Below are 17,392 nucleotides of genomic sequence, written 5' to 3' on the forward strand. Positions count from 1 at the left end.
TCTTTTTCTATTTTGTAAATAAGTTCATGTGTATCATTTTTTTAGATTCCACATGTGATATCATACGGTATTTGTTTTTCTCTGTCTGATTTCACTTAGTATGATAATCTCTAGGTCCATCCATATTGCTGCAAATGGCATTATTTCACTGTTTTTTATGGCTAATATTCCATTATGTATGTGTGTGTATATATATATATATATATATATATATATATATATATATATATATACACCACGTCTTCTTTATCCATTCATCTGTTGATGGACAGTTAGGTTGCTTCCATGTCTTGGCAGTTGTAAATATTGCTGCTGTGAACATTGGGGTGCCTGCATCTTTTGGAATTAGAGTTTTCTTCAGATATATGCCCAGGAGTGGCATTGCTAGGTCATATGTTAGCTCAATTTTTAGTTTTTTAAGGAACCTCCATACTGTTCTCCATAGTGGCTACACCACTTTACATTCCCACCACCATTGTAGGGGGGTTCCTTTTTCTCCACACCCTCTCCAGCATTTATTATTTGTAGACTTTTAATGATGGCCATTCTGACTGGTGTGAGTTGATACCTCATTGTAGTTTTCATTTGCATTTCTCTAGTAATTAGCAATGTTGAGCATCTTTTTATGTGCCTGTTGGCCATCAGGTATGTCTTCTTTGGAGAAATATCTATTTAGATCTTTTGCCCATCTTTTGATTGTTTTTTTTTAATATTTATTTATTCTTTTAACTTATTTGGCTGCATTGGGTCTTAGTTGTGGCATGTGGGATCCCTCGTTGTGCCAGGCGGGCTCTTTGTTGAGGTGCGTGGGCTTCTTCTTAGTTGTGACGCATGGGCCCCAGAGTGCACAGGCTCAGTAGTTGTGGCACATGGGCTCTCTTGTTGTGGCACGCTGACTCTAGAGCACTCAAGCTCAGTAGTTGTGGTGTGCAGGCTTAGTTGCCCGGCGGCATTTGGTATCTTAGTTACCTGACCAGGGATCGAACCCGTGTCCCCTGCATTGGAAGGTAGATTCTTAACCACTGGACCACCAGGGAAGTACCGGGTTGTTTGTTTATTGATATTGAGCTATATGAGCTGTTTGTATATTTTGGAAATTAATCCCTTGTCGGTTGCATTGTTTGCAAATATTTTCTCCCAGTGCATACGTTGTCTTTTTGTTTTGTTTATGGTTTCCTTTTGCTGTGCAAAAGCTTGTAAGTTTGATTAGGTCCCATTGGTTTATTTTTGCTTTTACTTCTTTTGCCTTGGGAGACTGACCTATGAAACATTACTATGATTTATGTCAGATAATGTTTACCTATGTTCTAGGAGTTTTATGGTGTCATGTCTTATATTTAAGTCTTCAAGCCATTTTGAGTTTATTTTTGTGTGTGGTGTGAGCAAGAGTTCTAGCTTCACTAATTTACATGCGCCTGTTCAGTTTTCCTAACACCACTTGCTGAAGAGAACATCTTTTCTCCATTGTATATTCTTGCCTCCTTTGTCAAAGATTAATTGACCATAGGTGTGTGGGTTTATTTCTGGGCTCTCTATTCTGTTCCGTTGATCCATGTGTCTGTTTTTGTGCCAGTATCATGCTGTTTTGATTACTGTAGCTTTGTAGTATTGTCTGAAGTCTGGGAGGGTTATGCCTTCAGGTTTGTTCTTTTTCCTCAGGATTGCTTTGGCAATTCTGGGTCTTTTGTGGTTCCATGTAAATTTTAGTATTATTTGTCCTAGTTCTGTGAAAAATGTCATGGGCAACTTGATAGGGATCGCATTAAATCTATAGATTGCTTTGGATAGTATGGCTATTTTAACAATATTAATTCTTCCAATCTAAGAGCATGGGATATCTTCATTTCTTTGAATCATCTTCATTTTCCTTTATCAGTGTTTTATATTTCTCAACATGTAAGTCTTTCACCACCTTGGTCGGGTTTATTCCTGGGTATTTATTTTTTTTGATGTGATTTTAAAAGGGGTTGTGTTTTTACTTTTTCTTTCTGATATTGCACTGTCAGTGTAAGGAAATGCAACTGATTTCCATATGTTAATCTTGTACCCTGCTACCTTGCTGAATTCGTTTATCAGTTCTAGTAGTTTTTAAAAATTTATTTATTTATTTTTTATTTTTTTTAGTTCTAGTAGTTTTTGTGTGGAGTCTTTAGGGTTTTCTATAGATAGTATCATGCCATCTGCATATAGTGACAGTTCTACCTCTTTCCTTCCAATCTGGATACTTTTTATTTCTTGTCTGATTGCTGTGGCTAGGACTACCAATACTACATTGAATAGAAGTGGTGAGAGTGGGCATCCTTGCCTTCTTCCAGATGTTAGCAGGAAGTCTAGCCTTTTTCTTAAATAGATTAATCTCTTAGATTCATAGGCAGAAAATCAAGAAATCACCTGAACCAGAAACCCCATCATAAACAGCTGTTGCTGATAATTTATGAAACAGTTTGTCAGTACATTTGAGGCACTGTCTTGTCTAGGACTACTTACTACTCCTTCACCAGCAAGATGTGATAATCTTCATGTGCTCTGTGACTATTACACTGTCTGTTACCTTAGTTGTGAGAAGAAAAGAGTTAGCATAGATCCCCTCTGTGAACTGGAAAATTAATTGATCTTGGACATCATGTTCTAAGGATTCCAGATTAAAGAGATTATCTGTTCTTAGAGTATGCATCTTACCCACATTAAAGTTGGATGAAACCAGCTTTCATCTGATCATCAGTACAGTCTGATAGAAAAGGCAGAAACTTCATTGCTAAGGTCTGAAGATAGGGCTTGGTGTACACTCCTTCTAATTAGCCTTTTCATCTTCACCAACCAAATAACTAACTTTTTATACAGCTCTTATTTTGTATCAGACACTGTTTTAACATCTTTACATACAATAACATTTAATTCTTATGCCTCTTCTATAACAGTAGGTACTATCATACTGTCCATTTTTGGTTGTGGAAACTGAGGCACAGAAATGTTAACTTGATGAAGGTCACACGGTTACTAAGTGTAGAACTAGGATTCAGACACAGGGAATCTGGCTTCAGAGTCTATGCTCTTAACTACTATGCTCTACTGCCTATTTATACTCAGAACAGCTGTCTTGAAGGGCAGTTTTAATTAAATCAAATTTCGTGTGCCTAACACTTCACATGTGTAAGGTACTCATTAAATCAGTCATGATATTATATATTCTTGTTAAACACAACTAGAAAGAATTCTGCAAAGCATGCCTTCAAAACGCCTCTTTTTATTTTTTTAATAGCAGTTGTCTTTTTTTTTTTTTGGCTCTGGGTCTTCGGTGTGTTGCTTGCAGCGCATGGGCTCTTTGTTGCGGTGCACAGGCTTCTCTGGTTGTGGTGCATGGGCTTCTCTAGTTGTGGCGCGTGGGCCTAGTTGCCCCGTGGCACGTGGGATCTTAGTTCCCCGACCAGGGATCAAACCTGTGTCCCCTGCATTGAAAGGCGGATTCTTTTTTTTTTTTTTTTGCCCGCGCCGTGTGGCATGTGGGATGTGGGATCTTAGTTCCCTGACCAGGGATCAAACCCGTGTCCCCTGCATTGGGAGCGCAGAGTCTTATCCGCTGGACCACCAGGGAAGTCCCAAAAGGCGGATTCTTAACCACTGGACCACCAGGGAAGTCCCTAAAACATCTCTTTTTAAAAGCTAGAAATTATATATCTAAATAGGAATGCTTTAGAAAAATTTCCCCACATAATAAGGAGTTATTTTGAGATGATCATGTGTTTTTTTCCCTTTAGTCTATTAACTTGGTGTATTGCATTGATTGAATTTTTAAATATTTATTTATTTATTTATATTTGGCTGCGTAGGGTCTTCGTTGCTGTGTGCGGGCCATCTCTAATTGCGCGAGTGGGGGCTACTCTTCATTGCAGTGTGTGGACTTCTCATTGCGGTGGCTTCTCTTGTTCTGGAGCGTGGGCTCTAGGCACGCGTGCTTCAGTAGTTGTGGCTCGTGGGCTCTAGAGTGCAGGCTCAGTAGTTGTGGCTCACAGGCTCTAGAGCGCAGGCTCAGTAGTTGTGGCACACGGGCTTAGTTGCTCCATGGCATGTGGGATCTTCCTGGACCAGGGCTCGAACTTGTGTCCCCTGCATTGGCAGGTGGATTCTTAAACACTGTGCCACTAGGGAAGTCCCGCATTGTTTGATTTTTGTATGTCGAATCAACCTTACATTCCTGGGATAATTCCCACTTGGTATGGTGTATAGTCCTTTTAATATGCTCCTGCATTTGGTTGGCTAGTAATTTATTGGGGATTTCTGCATCTGTATTTATAAGATGTATTGATCTGTAGTATTCTTGTGGTATCTTTTTCTGGCTTTATCTTTTCTTTTCTCCTCCTTCATCATGGAAAAGACCTTGTTTTACTCAGCCATTTCCACCTTAGGTCAGAAGTCAGTTTTACTGCATAAGTACAGAAGGCCAAACAATCAGGTGATTGTGGAGGTCCATAAAACATTCTGGTTTAGGCAGTTCAGGGCACATGATCCTTGGCATAGGAGGATATTTAATAAAATGCATATGACTTTGTAATACTATCATGGTTCTGTTGTGCCATGCTGTAAATAGGGTGGCTTTATTTGTTTTCAGAGTTATTTATTTATTTTTATTGTCTTATTTATTTATTTATGTTTTCAGAGTTATTAATTGCCCACAATTTCAAGGCTTATAAATGTTAGAGGCAGAATTTCAAATCTTACTCCAAAATTGTCTCTGGTTATAGTCATAAATTAAAATAAAAAATACATATAGTTTGCATTATGTGGTCTGTTTATCTGAGAAAAGGGATATTATATTTTTATCATTGTTAAGATGAGGATTAGTGGTAATAGATATAAGTGCTTGGTAATAGATGTAAGTGCTTGGCTTGATACAAGTACTCAGCAACTGTTAGATGTTAATTTTCTCCCATTCTCTGTCTTCTAAATTGCTCCTAAATGATATGGTGCTCAAAAGTCCAGAATTTAAGTTTTGCTCCTGTGGGGTTAATATAACATTGCTTTTTTTCAACCTCTTAACTTATTCTTCCCTGTCCCTTATTTCTTTTCCTCACAGTCTGGCTTAGCATTTAGGAAGAGTTTTGATATCTGATTTATATTCTTCCTCAGTCTGTCCTGTAAATGTTACTAGTGAGCACAGTATTCTGCCCTTCCATCATCAAGATATAATCAGTGGAAATGTAGCAAAACTGAAAGGGGAAATTGAAATTTGTAACACTTTAAATGCACAAAGCCACTGCTCTCTTGATTTGGGCCTCTCAGATATCCTGGTGAAGAAATTCTACTAGCTCCTGCTCTTAAGGATTCCGTATTTTTATCTTTTGGATACCTCTAAAGTATTCTTTTTTCCTCCTTTCCTCCCTCCTCCCTTTTCCTCCCCTTTCTTCCCTTTTCACCTACAACTCTCACCTGGATATTTGAACTAGTGACCTGGAAAGACATTATTGGCAGTGGTGGTGGTGTTAAAGCAGAGTTTTTTTTGCTGCCCTGTATGATTTTACCCCACATCATAAATTAAGCCAGTGATAACAGTGAACTTTGAGTCATAGTACACAGTTACATAATACATAGTATTTATGTAGTACTTATAGTACTGTGTATTCTCAGACAGATCATTTAGTAAAATAACTCTGAGAGCTTTATTAACTAAGATGTATCTTTAAAATTTTTCAGTAATTTCGTAATTTCACTGGTAGTCTTGTTTTAAGCTGGAGAGAAGTACAGAGTTTAGCAATGAAATTATATGGATTGAATCCTGAGCATGTTTTTATAGATTATTTGAACAAATATATATATATATTATTTTGAGCCCTAGACTAAAAGAATTTTGTAATTTGAAGTATGTTTTCTTTCCTTCTTACCTCTAACACTCGTGCTGTAGGGAAGGTTCTATTGCTTTGGACAGCCATTGCTGCTGAAATAAGGGTAATGAATCAGGTCTTTGTTTCTTTTAGTTAAGTCCATTGGAAATATCTGAATTCAGCCAGCAGGAAATAGCTTGCAGCCAGGACCCAAGTATAGAGAGTGTAGTATATACACATACACATGCCTCTTCATAGACATTGGAAAACTAGCTCCACCAGTCGGAAACAGGAAAGACCAGCTTTTTTGACTTTTAGCATCACATGAAAGGATTATGTTACTAAGTTATCTGCAGAGCAGTGACAGGTGTCCTAGAGGGTAAGGTTAGAGGACCTTCAGAACTATAAGAAATATTTCCTAATGAATGCCCACATATACAGTATTTTTTTGTTTGAGATGTTTGTGAGATGAGCCGTACATTAAGGGAAGCCTTTTGTTCAGCTCATTGTTTCATATTTGAGGACAAATCAAAAGTAAAGACACAGTGTTTTGTTTTGGTCTAAATAAGATTCTTCAAAGAAGAGATGAAAGTTGTCAGTTAAAGAAAGTTTATATTTTTGGATGCATTAAAGTCTTCTGAGTCATTGTGCCTTAACTCTGGAAAAATTTGTAATTACTCTGCTGCTGGGAGTAAATTCCAGCAGTTTCCAGTTTCCTTTGATGGAATCCATTGGTTGGTGAGCACATGTATATCATTCTGATTAGTCTCTTAGGTTTGACTCTTAAATGTCATCCTATGTATGGACAGATGAATCAAGTTCATTCCACTTGGGGAGTCTGGCTGTCTTAAAATTCTTCTCTAGAAGGTAAGAAGAAAACATTTCCCAGTAGTTGTTTTTGTACCGCTCTCTATTGAGGCAGCCTTGAATAGCGAAAGGAGCATGGGCTTTGGAGTTATACATGACCTATGGTTTTGAATCCTGGCTTCACCAACTAGCTCTGGAGCTTGAATAAAATACTTAGCATTTCTGAGCATTTGTACATTGGTGATAATAAAGCCTGTCCTTCAGGGCTATAGTTAATAATATTATAATTTGTAATATATCAATTAAAGTGTGTAAAGTGCCTGGTTTATATATGCTCCATAAGTGGTAGCTATTATTATAATCAAAGTGTAGAGAGAGCTAAAATCGCTTTGAGTCATTTTTAATTTGCATGGAAAACTCATGCTGGCAGAGTTTTGTGAACACTAATTAAAAAATACTGAGTGCCTACTATGTGCAAGGTACAGTGATTAGTATAGAGGAAAATTAGTGATCACGTTGTTGAAGGCAAACAGCTATCTGTTTAAATAATCTTATCTGCAAACGGCTGGGTGACTCTTTCCCAAATGCAAATATTTTAATACTATCTTACGACAACTATACCTTCAAAAAGAGGGCAAATGATAGTGTGAGAAATAATGAGAAGGGGGTGCTATTAGAGGATGATACTAAATAATTCTCTTAGAGACAGCACAATCCCTAAGTTCCCCTTACATCGCTCCTTTAAACAGGATTCTCTTTCAAGAATGACATCTGCACATGGAACTAATAAGCAAGGCAGGATACACTTTGTTATTAGAAGGAGTTTTTGCTTCAAGCCTATTGAAGAAATACAGTTAGCTATGACCAAGTTATAGATCTTACCTCTTTTGTTTCATGAAAAGACCATACCTTCTAAAAAGAAGCAGGAGAAAAACACAGTAGACAGAGAAAATGTGGCCCAGTCAACATCTCTGAATATAATAAATTATAGCAAGTTCTCCATTTCCTTGAGGGTGGAGTTGAAAGTCAAGATTCTAATTCAGTTTTGTGAGGAGAATAAAGATATGCGAATGGTGAGGAGACATCATCTTCTCTTTTCATGGAGACCAATACATAATTAAGTATGGCATTTGAAAATAATCAAAATTATAAGCTCATTACAATAAATTTCTGAAATATTCAGACTTTGAAAACTTTGCTATTTGATTTTGGGAACATGTGAGGACTATTTTGACTTTTGGGCAGTTGATATTTTGGCCACAAAATGGGTAAAATACTTTAGGAATAGATTATAACATATGTTTCATTTTAAATTTTGTTCATCCTTGAAAATTAAAATTGTTTATGCTTTATAAAGATATAAAAACTACTTACCTATTGATAAAGTTGCTTTGAATTTCTTTCTAAAAAGCATATTGCTTTTATAAATTTTGGATCTTAGGAATCTGAATATGTAGAACAAAAATCTAAATGAAATAAATAAAATTTGCACATGTCCCAAACAAATCTATGAACTAAATTCTTTCTATTGCCAAGTTCCAAATCTTAAGTTATAGGAATTGGTAGATTATATATTAATTTTAATCTCAAGGCTAAAAATTGATGTAAGAGTATGTGTTAGAGAACATATTTAAGAACAAGATAAGAAAGAGACTGGTTATAAATGTATGAAAAATATTATCAGTAGTTATTTCTGAGTGATGGGATCCTGATTGCTTTTAATTGTCTTCCTTCCTTTGTGTTTTGGATTCTAGAAAATGGGCAAGTATTGCTTCTATAATTAGGAAAAAATGATATGTCAACAGATATTAAATACATATTTTAGGAAAATTAATGAGTAAGGCATATAATTTGCAAATATTTTCTCCCATTTATAGCTTATCTTTTCATGCTCCTAACAGTATCTTTCAGAGAACAAAAGTCTGGTTTTGCTTGTTTTTCTTCACCTTTTATGCCTTATTAAAAACTTTATTGGGACTTCCCTGGTGGTGCAGTGGTTAAGAATCCGCCTGTCAATGCAGGGGACATGGGTTTGATACCTGGTCTGAGAAGATCCCACATGCTGTGGAGCAACTAAGCCCGTGTGCCACAACTACTGAGCCTGTGCTCTAGAGCCCGTGAGCCACAACTACTGAAGCCTGCTCACCTAGAGCCAGAGCTCCGCAACAAGAGAGGTCACCGCAGTGAGAAGCCCGCACGCTGCAATGAAGAGTAGCCCCCACTCTCTGCAACTAGAGAAAGCCAATGGGCAGCAACAAAGACCCAATGCAGCCAAAAATAAATAAATTTATTTTTAAAAAAAGAACAACTTTATTGACTTTTTTCTTTTTCTTTCCTTTGTGTAAATGAGAGTTTATTGACGAAGACAAAGTCAAGCTTCCCCAACTGCCACCCTACCCAAGAACAGATCCCAACAATGAAAGAACAGTAAGCATTCTTAGGGCAATACTTGCGCCCCCTCCCCAACTCCATAGTTCCAGGGTTCACAACACAGGCACACGAAACTCAGGCAAGGACAGACACTTAGGGAATCTCTGACCAGCAAGAGTTCTGGGTGTGTGTGGGCTTCCCTTTCCCTTTGTAAGATACCAGCTGATGTTATAAAGACATATTGAGGCAGAGGAAAGGGGAATGCAGGGCAGTCTCCACTCTGTTCCCCAGTTGGTTCCCCAGTTCGGCCAAGCTTGAAATGAGCCCAAAGGGAAGCTGTGATGGAGGCAACAGACTGTGTCTCTTTAGGAGAGAGATCCTTTTCCATGGAGCAGAATCCCTCCCTAACTGCTCAGGGGCAAACTGGGATGCAGCCTCTTCAAGGAGTGAAGAGTTCACAATTGGCTCAAAAACTTTATTGACTTATGATTTACATTCTATAAAACTTACATTTTAAAAGATGTACAATTCCATGATTTTTAAAAAATGTACGTAGTTATGCAGCCGTCACTACAATATAGTTGTTAGAACATTTCCATCACCCATAACGTCCCTGTACTAGTTTGTAGTCAGTCAGCATTCCTAACCCAGTCCCAGGTAACCACTAATCTCCTTTTCTCTACATATGCTCTTTTTGGAGATTTCATATGAATGGAGTCATGCAATATGTAGACTTTTAATCTGGCTTCTTTCATATAGCATGTTTTTAATGTTCTATGGAGATATAAATCCACATATCATAAAATTCACCCATTTAAAGTGTATAATTCAGTGGTTTTTAGTATATCCACAGAGTTCATCAACCATCAGTACAATCTAAGAACATTTTTATAAGGCCCCCAAAGAAACTTTGTAGCCATTAGCAGTCATTCCATATTCCTCCCCACACCCCCACTCCTAGGTTACCACTAATCTACTTTCTGTCTCTATGGATTTACCAATTCTAGACATTTCATCTGAATGGAATCACAGAATATATGTTCATTTTGACTGGCTTCTCTCACTTGGCTTAATGTTTTCAAGGTTCATCTATGTTATAGCATGTATCAGTACTTCATTCCTCTTTATTGCTGAGTAACTTTATCCATTCATTAATTGATGGACATTTTGTTTCCACTTTTGGGTGTTATGAATAATGCTGTGAATGTTCATGTACAGGTTTTTGTGTGGACATACGTTTTCATCCTTTTATTTTTAACCTACTTATGTGATTATATTTGGTTTTTGTTTTGTTTTGCGGTACACAGGCCTCTCACTGCTGTGGCCGTCTCCTGTTGCGGAGCACAGGCTCCGTATGTGCAGGCTCAGCGGCCATGGCTCACGGGCCCAGCCACTCCGTGGCACGTGGGATCCTCCCGGACCGGGGCACGAACCTGTGTCCCCTGCATCAGCAGGCAGACCCCCAACCACTGCACCACCAGGGAAGCGCCTGTGATTATATTTGAAATGAGTTTCTATTAGATAGCCTATAGTTGGATCATATATCTGCCATATGTCTGTGTTTAGGCTATTGTCCTTTAATGTAATTATAAATATGTGGATTTAGGTCTACCATTTTATTTTATTTTTTTAACATCTTTATTTATTTATTTTTCCTTTGATTTCCATTTGCATGGAATAACTTTTTCCATCCCCTCACTTTCAGTCTGTATGTATCCCTAGGTCTGAAGTGGGTCTCTTGTAGACAGTGTATATATATGTATATATATATATATATCTTTTTTTTTTCATTTTAACATCTTTATTGGGGTATAATTGCTTTACAATGGTGTGTTAGTTTCTGCTTTATAACAAAGTGAATCAGTTATACATATACATATGTTCCCATATCTCTTCCCTCTTGCGTCTCCCTCCCTCCCACCCTCCCTATCCCACCCCTCCAGGCGGTCACAAAGCACCGAACTGATATCCCTGTGCTATGCGGCTGCTTCCCACTAGCTATCTACCTTACGTTTGTTAGTGTGTATATGTCCATGCCTCTCTGTCGCTTTGTCACAGCTCACCCTTCCCCCTCCCCATATCCTCAAGTCCGTTCTCCAGTAGGTCTGTGTCTTTATTCCTGTCTTACCCCTAGGTTCTTCATCACATTTTTTTCCCTTAAATTCCATATATATGTCTTAGCATACGGTATTTGTCTTTCTCTTCCTGACTTACTTCACTCTGTATGACAGACTCTAGGTCTATCCACCTCATTACAAATAGCTCAATTTCGTTTCTTTTTATGGCTGAGTAATATTCCATTGTATATATGTGCCACATCTTCTTTATCCATTCATCCGATGATGGACACTTAGGTTGTTTCCATCTCTGGGCTCTTGTAAATAGAGCTGCAATGAACATTTTGGTACATAACTCTTTTTGAATTTTGGTTTTCTCAGGGTATATGCCCAGTAGTGGGATTGCTGGGTCATATGGTAGTTCTATTTGTAGTTTTTTAAGGAACCTCCATACTGTTCTCCATAGTGGCTGTACCAATTCACATTCCCACCAGCAGTGTAAGAGTGTTCCCTTATCTCCACACCCTCTCCAGCATTTATTGTTTCTAGATTTTTTGATGATGGCCATTCTGACTGGTGTGAGATGATATCTCATTGTAGTTTTGATTTGCATTTCTCTAATGATTAATGATGTTGCGCATTCTTTCATGTGTTTGTTGGCAATCTGTATATCTTCTTAGGAGAAATGTCTGTTTAGGTCTTCTGCCCATTTTTGGATTGGGTTGTTTGTTTTTTTGTTATTTAGCTGCATGAGTGGCTTGTAAATTTTGGAAATTAATCCTTTGTCAGTTGCTTCATTTGCAAATATTTTCTTCCATTCTGAGGTCTTGTTTATGATTTCCTTTGCTGTACAAAAGCTTTGAAGTTTCATTAGGTCCCATTTGTTTATTTTTGTTTTTATTTCCATTTCTCTAGGAGGTGGGTCAAAAAGGAGCTTGCTGTGATTTATGTCATAGAGTGTTCTGCCTATGTTTTCCTCTAAGAGTTTGATAGTTTCTGGCCTTACATTTAGGTCTTTAATCCATTTTGAGCTTATTTTTGTGTATGGTGTTAGGGAGTGATCTAATCTCATACTTTGACATGTACCTGTCCAGTTTTCCCAGCACCACTTATTGAAGAGGCTGTCCTTTCTCCACTGTACATTCCTGCCTCCTTTATCAAAGATAAGGTGACCATATGTGCGTGGGTTTATCTCTGGGCTTTCTATCCTGTTCCATTGATCTATCTTTCTGTTTTTGTGCCAGTGCCATACTGTCTTGATTACTGTAGCTTTGTAGTATAGTCTGAAGTCAGGGAGCCTGATTCCTCCAGCTCCGTTTTTCGTTCTCAAGATTGCTTTGGCTATTCGGGGTCTTTCGTGTTTCCATACAAATTGTGAAATTTTTTGTTCTAGTTCTGTGAAAAATGCCAGTGGTAGTTTGATAGGGATTGCATTGAATCTGTAGATTGCTTTGGGTAGTAGAGTCATTTTCACAATGTTGATTCTTCCAATCCAAGAACATGGTATATCTCTCCATCTATTTGTATCATCTTTAATTTCTTTCATCAGTGTCTTATAATTTTCTGCATACAGGTCTTTTGTCTCCTTAGGTAGGTTTATTTGTAGATATTTTATTCTTTTTGTTGCAGTGGTAAGTGGGAGTGTTTTCTTGATTTCACTTTCAGATTTTTCATCATTAGTGTATAGGAATGCACTAATGCATTAATTTTGTATCCTGCTACTTAATTTTGTATCCTGCTACTTTACCTGTGCATTAATTTTGTATCCTGCTACTTTACCAAATTCATTGATTAGCTCTAGTAGTTTTCTGGTAGCATCTTTAGGATTCTCTATGTATATAGTATCATGTCATCTGCAAACAGTGACAGTTTTACTTCTTCTTTTCTGATTTGGATTCCTTTTATTTCCTTTTCTTCTCTGATTGCTGTGGCTAAAACTTCCAAAACTATGTTGAATAAGAGTGGTGAGAGTGGGCAACCTTGTCTTGTTCCTGATCTTAGTGGAAATGCTTTCAGTTTTTCACCATTGAGGACGATGTTGGCTGTGGGTTTGTCATATATGGCCTTTATTATGTTGAGGACACGCTGCTATATTTAAAATGGATAACCAACAAGGCCCTACTTACTGTATAGCACAGGGAACTCTGCTCAGTGTTATGTAGCAGCCTGGATTGGAGGGGAGTCTGGGGGAAAATGGATACATGTGTATGTATGGCTGAGTTGTTCTGCTGTGCACCTGCAACTATCACAACATTGTTAATCGACTATACTCCAGTATAAAATAGAAAGTCTAACAAAACAGTTTTACTTAAGAATTTCCTTGATTAAGCAGTAAAAATGATTAATTTTATAAAAATCTTGATTCTCAGGTACATGTCTTTTTAGTATTCTATGTGACAAAATGGAAAGTATGCATAAAGTACTTCTGCTGCTTGCCAAAATATTGTGGCTGTTTTTAGAGAGAGCCATGTGCAATTTTTGTGTGTTTTGAGCTGAACTGGCTGTTTTTTTCATGGAACACTATTTGCACTTGAAAGATTGAACGAGAAACTATTCAGATTTGGAATTTGGTAGACATTTTCTCAAAAATGAATGTAGTGAGTTTGCTCTTTCAAAGAAGACAGGTATTAATTGTTGGAAATGGTAGAATTTGAGCTTTTAAGCAAAAATTAGAATTCAATAAAATTAGTAACCATCATTCTGATCATGACAACTTCTTAAAACTTTTGTGATGAGGTTGATGGTGATAGTAATGAATAGGATGTTTCAATGTTATATAACGAAGTATGTCAACATTTAGTGAAGCATGATTTCCAGATGATCAATGCCTGATGTTAAAAAATGCAAAGTACAGAATAGACCCATTCCAAGTACAAGATAAACCAACAATTTTTTTTTTTTTTTTGTGGTACATGGGCCTCTCACTGTTGTGGCCTCTCCTGCTGCGGAGCACAGGCTCCGGATGCGCAGGCTCAGCGGCCATGGCTCATGGGCCCAGCCGCTCCGTGGCACGTGGGATCCTCCCAGACCGGGGCATGAACCTGTGTCTCCTGCAACGGCAGGCAGACTCTCAACCACTGCGCCACCAGGGAAGCCCTCCAACAAATTTTAATTTGACAGATTATGAAAATTTTGTCTGTGTGGTTTCAGATTTCAATTTACAGTTAACCTTTGTTGGGTTTTGGTGTGGTATCAAAGAAGAATATCCATAATAATCTGAAAGAATGTTAAAATATACCTTCCTTTTATACCTCCATATCTGTGTGCAATAAGATTTTCATATACTTAAACAAAAATAACATCACAGCAGATCAAATGCAGAATGAAGATTCTACTATCTTTTTTTAAGCTAGATATTAAGAGATTTGCAAAAAATGACAATGTTACTCTTAATTATCTTTTCAAGGGTAGTTATTTTTAATAAAATATGTTAACATGAGTTTATTGTTATTTTAAAATTAATATTATAGTTTCTCAGTTTTAATTTCAAATATGATAAATAATGATAGATGTAACCCACATAACAGAGGTCTTTGGAGACGTCAGTAGTTCTTATTTTTTAATTAAAAATTTTTAATTATAAAATATACATAACATAAAACTTACCTTTTAAACTATTTTAAGGTGTACAGTTTAGTAGCCTTAAGTACAGTCACCCATTTCCAGAACTAGAACAACTTCTAGGTATTTCACATAAGTGGAATCATACAATATTTGTCCTTCTGTGCCTGACTTATTTCACTGAGCATTATGTTTTCAAGGCCCATCTATGTTGTAGCATATATTAAAATTTTATTCGTTTTTATGGTTGAATAATTTTCTGTTGTATGTATCACATTTTGTTTATTTGTTCATTCTCTCTGTACTCCTGGTAACAATATAGGAGCCTTAAAAATGTAACTATTAATTATTGGTAATTTAAATAGCAGATTTACTGATTAAATAGTAAATCATATGGTATAGAATGTAGATATGTATAAAATATGAATTATGGAGCTCCTTTGCCTTTTATTTTGTGTAATTTAGGGAAGGAGAAATTCAACCCAGTATTTGAAATTCTGAGTCATTAATTTGAGGTAACCCATTAGTCATTTAACTCTTGCTTTCCCCATGATGTTAACAGTACTGGCTTCATAAAAGTTAATTTCTTTGAGTGCATAAGGTTTTTTTTAACACTGTTAATAATTACCTACATCAAAGTCATTCTTTCTTTAAGTTTACATTATAATTTTGTAACATCTTTATTGAAGGCTATTTCAGTTTTGCTATCTATAATTTTACCATTACCTTTATTGACCTGGAACCAAGCACAGTGGCTGGTACATAGTAGGTACTTAACAAATATTTCTTGAATCAATGAGTATTCTTAGGTGTACAGTAACACATTCTTGTATTATTTTTGTAGTTTATACCACTAAAGTCATCCAGTATTTGTAGATTTTACTAATTTCCTATAAGGTTCTTAAGTTTTATTTAACTTTGTTCCTATGTATTAACAAAGATTAGGCTTTCACTTTTAAAAGTTATAATACTCAAAAGTTTTCAGCACTATCATGCCATGTTTTTAACCTTTATTAAGCTATAATAGAGCCAAAATTTTACTGAAGGCCATCATTTCCTGGCTTCTGTGCTTATGAATCAGACTGTAACTATTTCTTTGACTTTGGATTTGTGGTTTCGTGAACTAATTTAAGTGATGCAAAAGATGAGTCTTGTTAGGGGTTTCCTCTCTTAAAAGTGTAAACACTTATTGTAAATGCGTTTTCTTCAAGGAAACTTTTCTCTACAGTCTCACTTCATTATCACTTAGGAATGAAATCCCATCTATATGTACTAATCCCTACGTGTTGTATTATTTGTTACTCGTGTGTCGGTTTTTACTTATTTTTTCAAAATGTTCCAGAGGTTTTGAAGTATCTCCATTCTGACTCAGTGTTTTGCTAATTACTAGACATTTTCCTTTATGTAACTCTTCACCCACTTTGGACTTGTAAACGCTTACCCTTCCATTGGTTCCTTCTGGCTACTGAGAACATGAATGAGTGTCACATGCTTATGGTATTGCTTGTCAGAGAGTGGAATTCCAAGACTTCCTCTGTACATAGATCAGTTAAACTTTTGTGCTTCTGGGCAGAGGAATGGTCTTTGGGACAGCTCTGCTTCTACCTAATTGTTATGGCAGAGATCAGGACACATCGCTTTGCTGCCTGTGCAGTGAGACCTCAGAAACTGCTCTACCCAACTTGACAGGTATGATATAAGAGTGATAGTTTGAGGAGGGTACATAATCACAGTAAACAAGCATGAATGGAGATTTCAAAAAATTAATATTATCTACTATTATCATCTTTATTCTTGGCCAGTGAAGCTTCATGTGTTTTTTTTCCCTGGTATTTCATAGTAGGGCCTTAGTAAGTACCTATTGAATGAAAGAAATGAATGACATATGATATTTTGTAGTTTTAAGATACATATGGCTTGGTATTGAGAGCAATTGATTTATCTAACCACCTTACACGTTTTTAAAAGAGGCGTTAAAAAGTATTAGTTTCTTAGGGACTTCCCAGGTAGTCCAGGGGTTAGGACTCTGCGCTTTCACTGCCATGGGCCTGGGTTTGACCCCTGGTTGGGGAACTGAAATCCTGCAAGCTGTGCGGTGCAACCAAAAAGAAAAAAAAAAAAGTATTAGCTTCTTAGAGAATATGCAGTCAGACAAAGTAGAATTCTAGCAAGATAAGTGTTCGTAAAAATGCTTGGAAATGCCTAAACTGAAATTTTTGAATATTAATTTCTCCAATTACTACCTGACAAATTTCTACCTAGAAATTTCTTAAACTTAGAAATTTCTGCTAAAAGTTATTGAATGACTAATTGGTAAAAAGTGTTTTTAATAAAATTAAACATTAATTTTAATTAAACATAAGACATTATTTAAACAGTAATTAAACATTAAACGTTAAATTTAGGAATTATCTCTGAATTTGAGTTTTATTCTAGATTTTAACTTGTTTAATCCTGATAATTTACTTTGTACAAACTGCTACTTCTATGTTTTACCTTATTTTTATTGTTTCCTACAAGTGTATTAGTAGAAAAAAGTAATAAAATTACATTTTCTTAATAGTCACAATGTATTTCTGCTACCTGGGTCCTATATTCCATAAGTAAAAATTAGAGTCTTCTGTTGTGTCATCTTAAGTCCATGATATACCTCAACAATAGTGAGTAATGAAAGATAACTCACTATCTAAGTTACCTCATGTATAGTAGTCACTTGACATTGTTCAAAAATAAAACATTCCCAGCCTACACACTTGTATTCTGAATCATCCAGATTTGACT

The 17,392-nt window shown here is 36.4% G+C and overlaps 1 protein-coding gene across 6 annotated transcripts in view; it reads left to right on the forward strand.

The window, feature by feature from the left end:
* ABL2 (ABL proto-oncogene 2, non-receptor tyrosine kinase) overlaps positions 1 to 17,392 on the forward strand; it is a 108,468-nt gene that overhangs the window by 59,832 nt on the left and 31,244 nt on the right. Inside the window, exon 1 of one of the 6 annotated variants that reach the window (XM_019952243.3) lies at positions 16,141 to 16,300. The exons of 4 other annotated variants lie outside the window; for them this stretch is intronic. In XM_019952243.3, the coding sequence (XP_019807802.1) occupies positions 16,189 to 16,300 (112 nt within the window). In that variant the 5' untranslated portion in view covers positions 16,141 to 16,188. Of the gene's footprint in view, positions 1 to 16,140; positions 16,301 to 17,392 lie in introns of those variants that run through there. One more of the 6 variants, XM_033854388.2, reaches the window with a different exon arrangement.

Source organism: Tursiops truncatus, chromosome 1, assembly GCF_011762595.2.
Source record: "Tursiops truncatus isolate mTurTru1 chromosome 1, mTurTru1.mat.Y, whole genome shotgun sequence".
NCBI lineage: Eukaryota > Metazoa > Chordata > Mammalia > Artiodactyla > Delphinidae > Tursiops > Tursiops truncatus.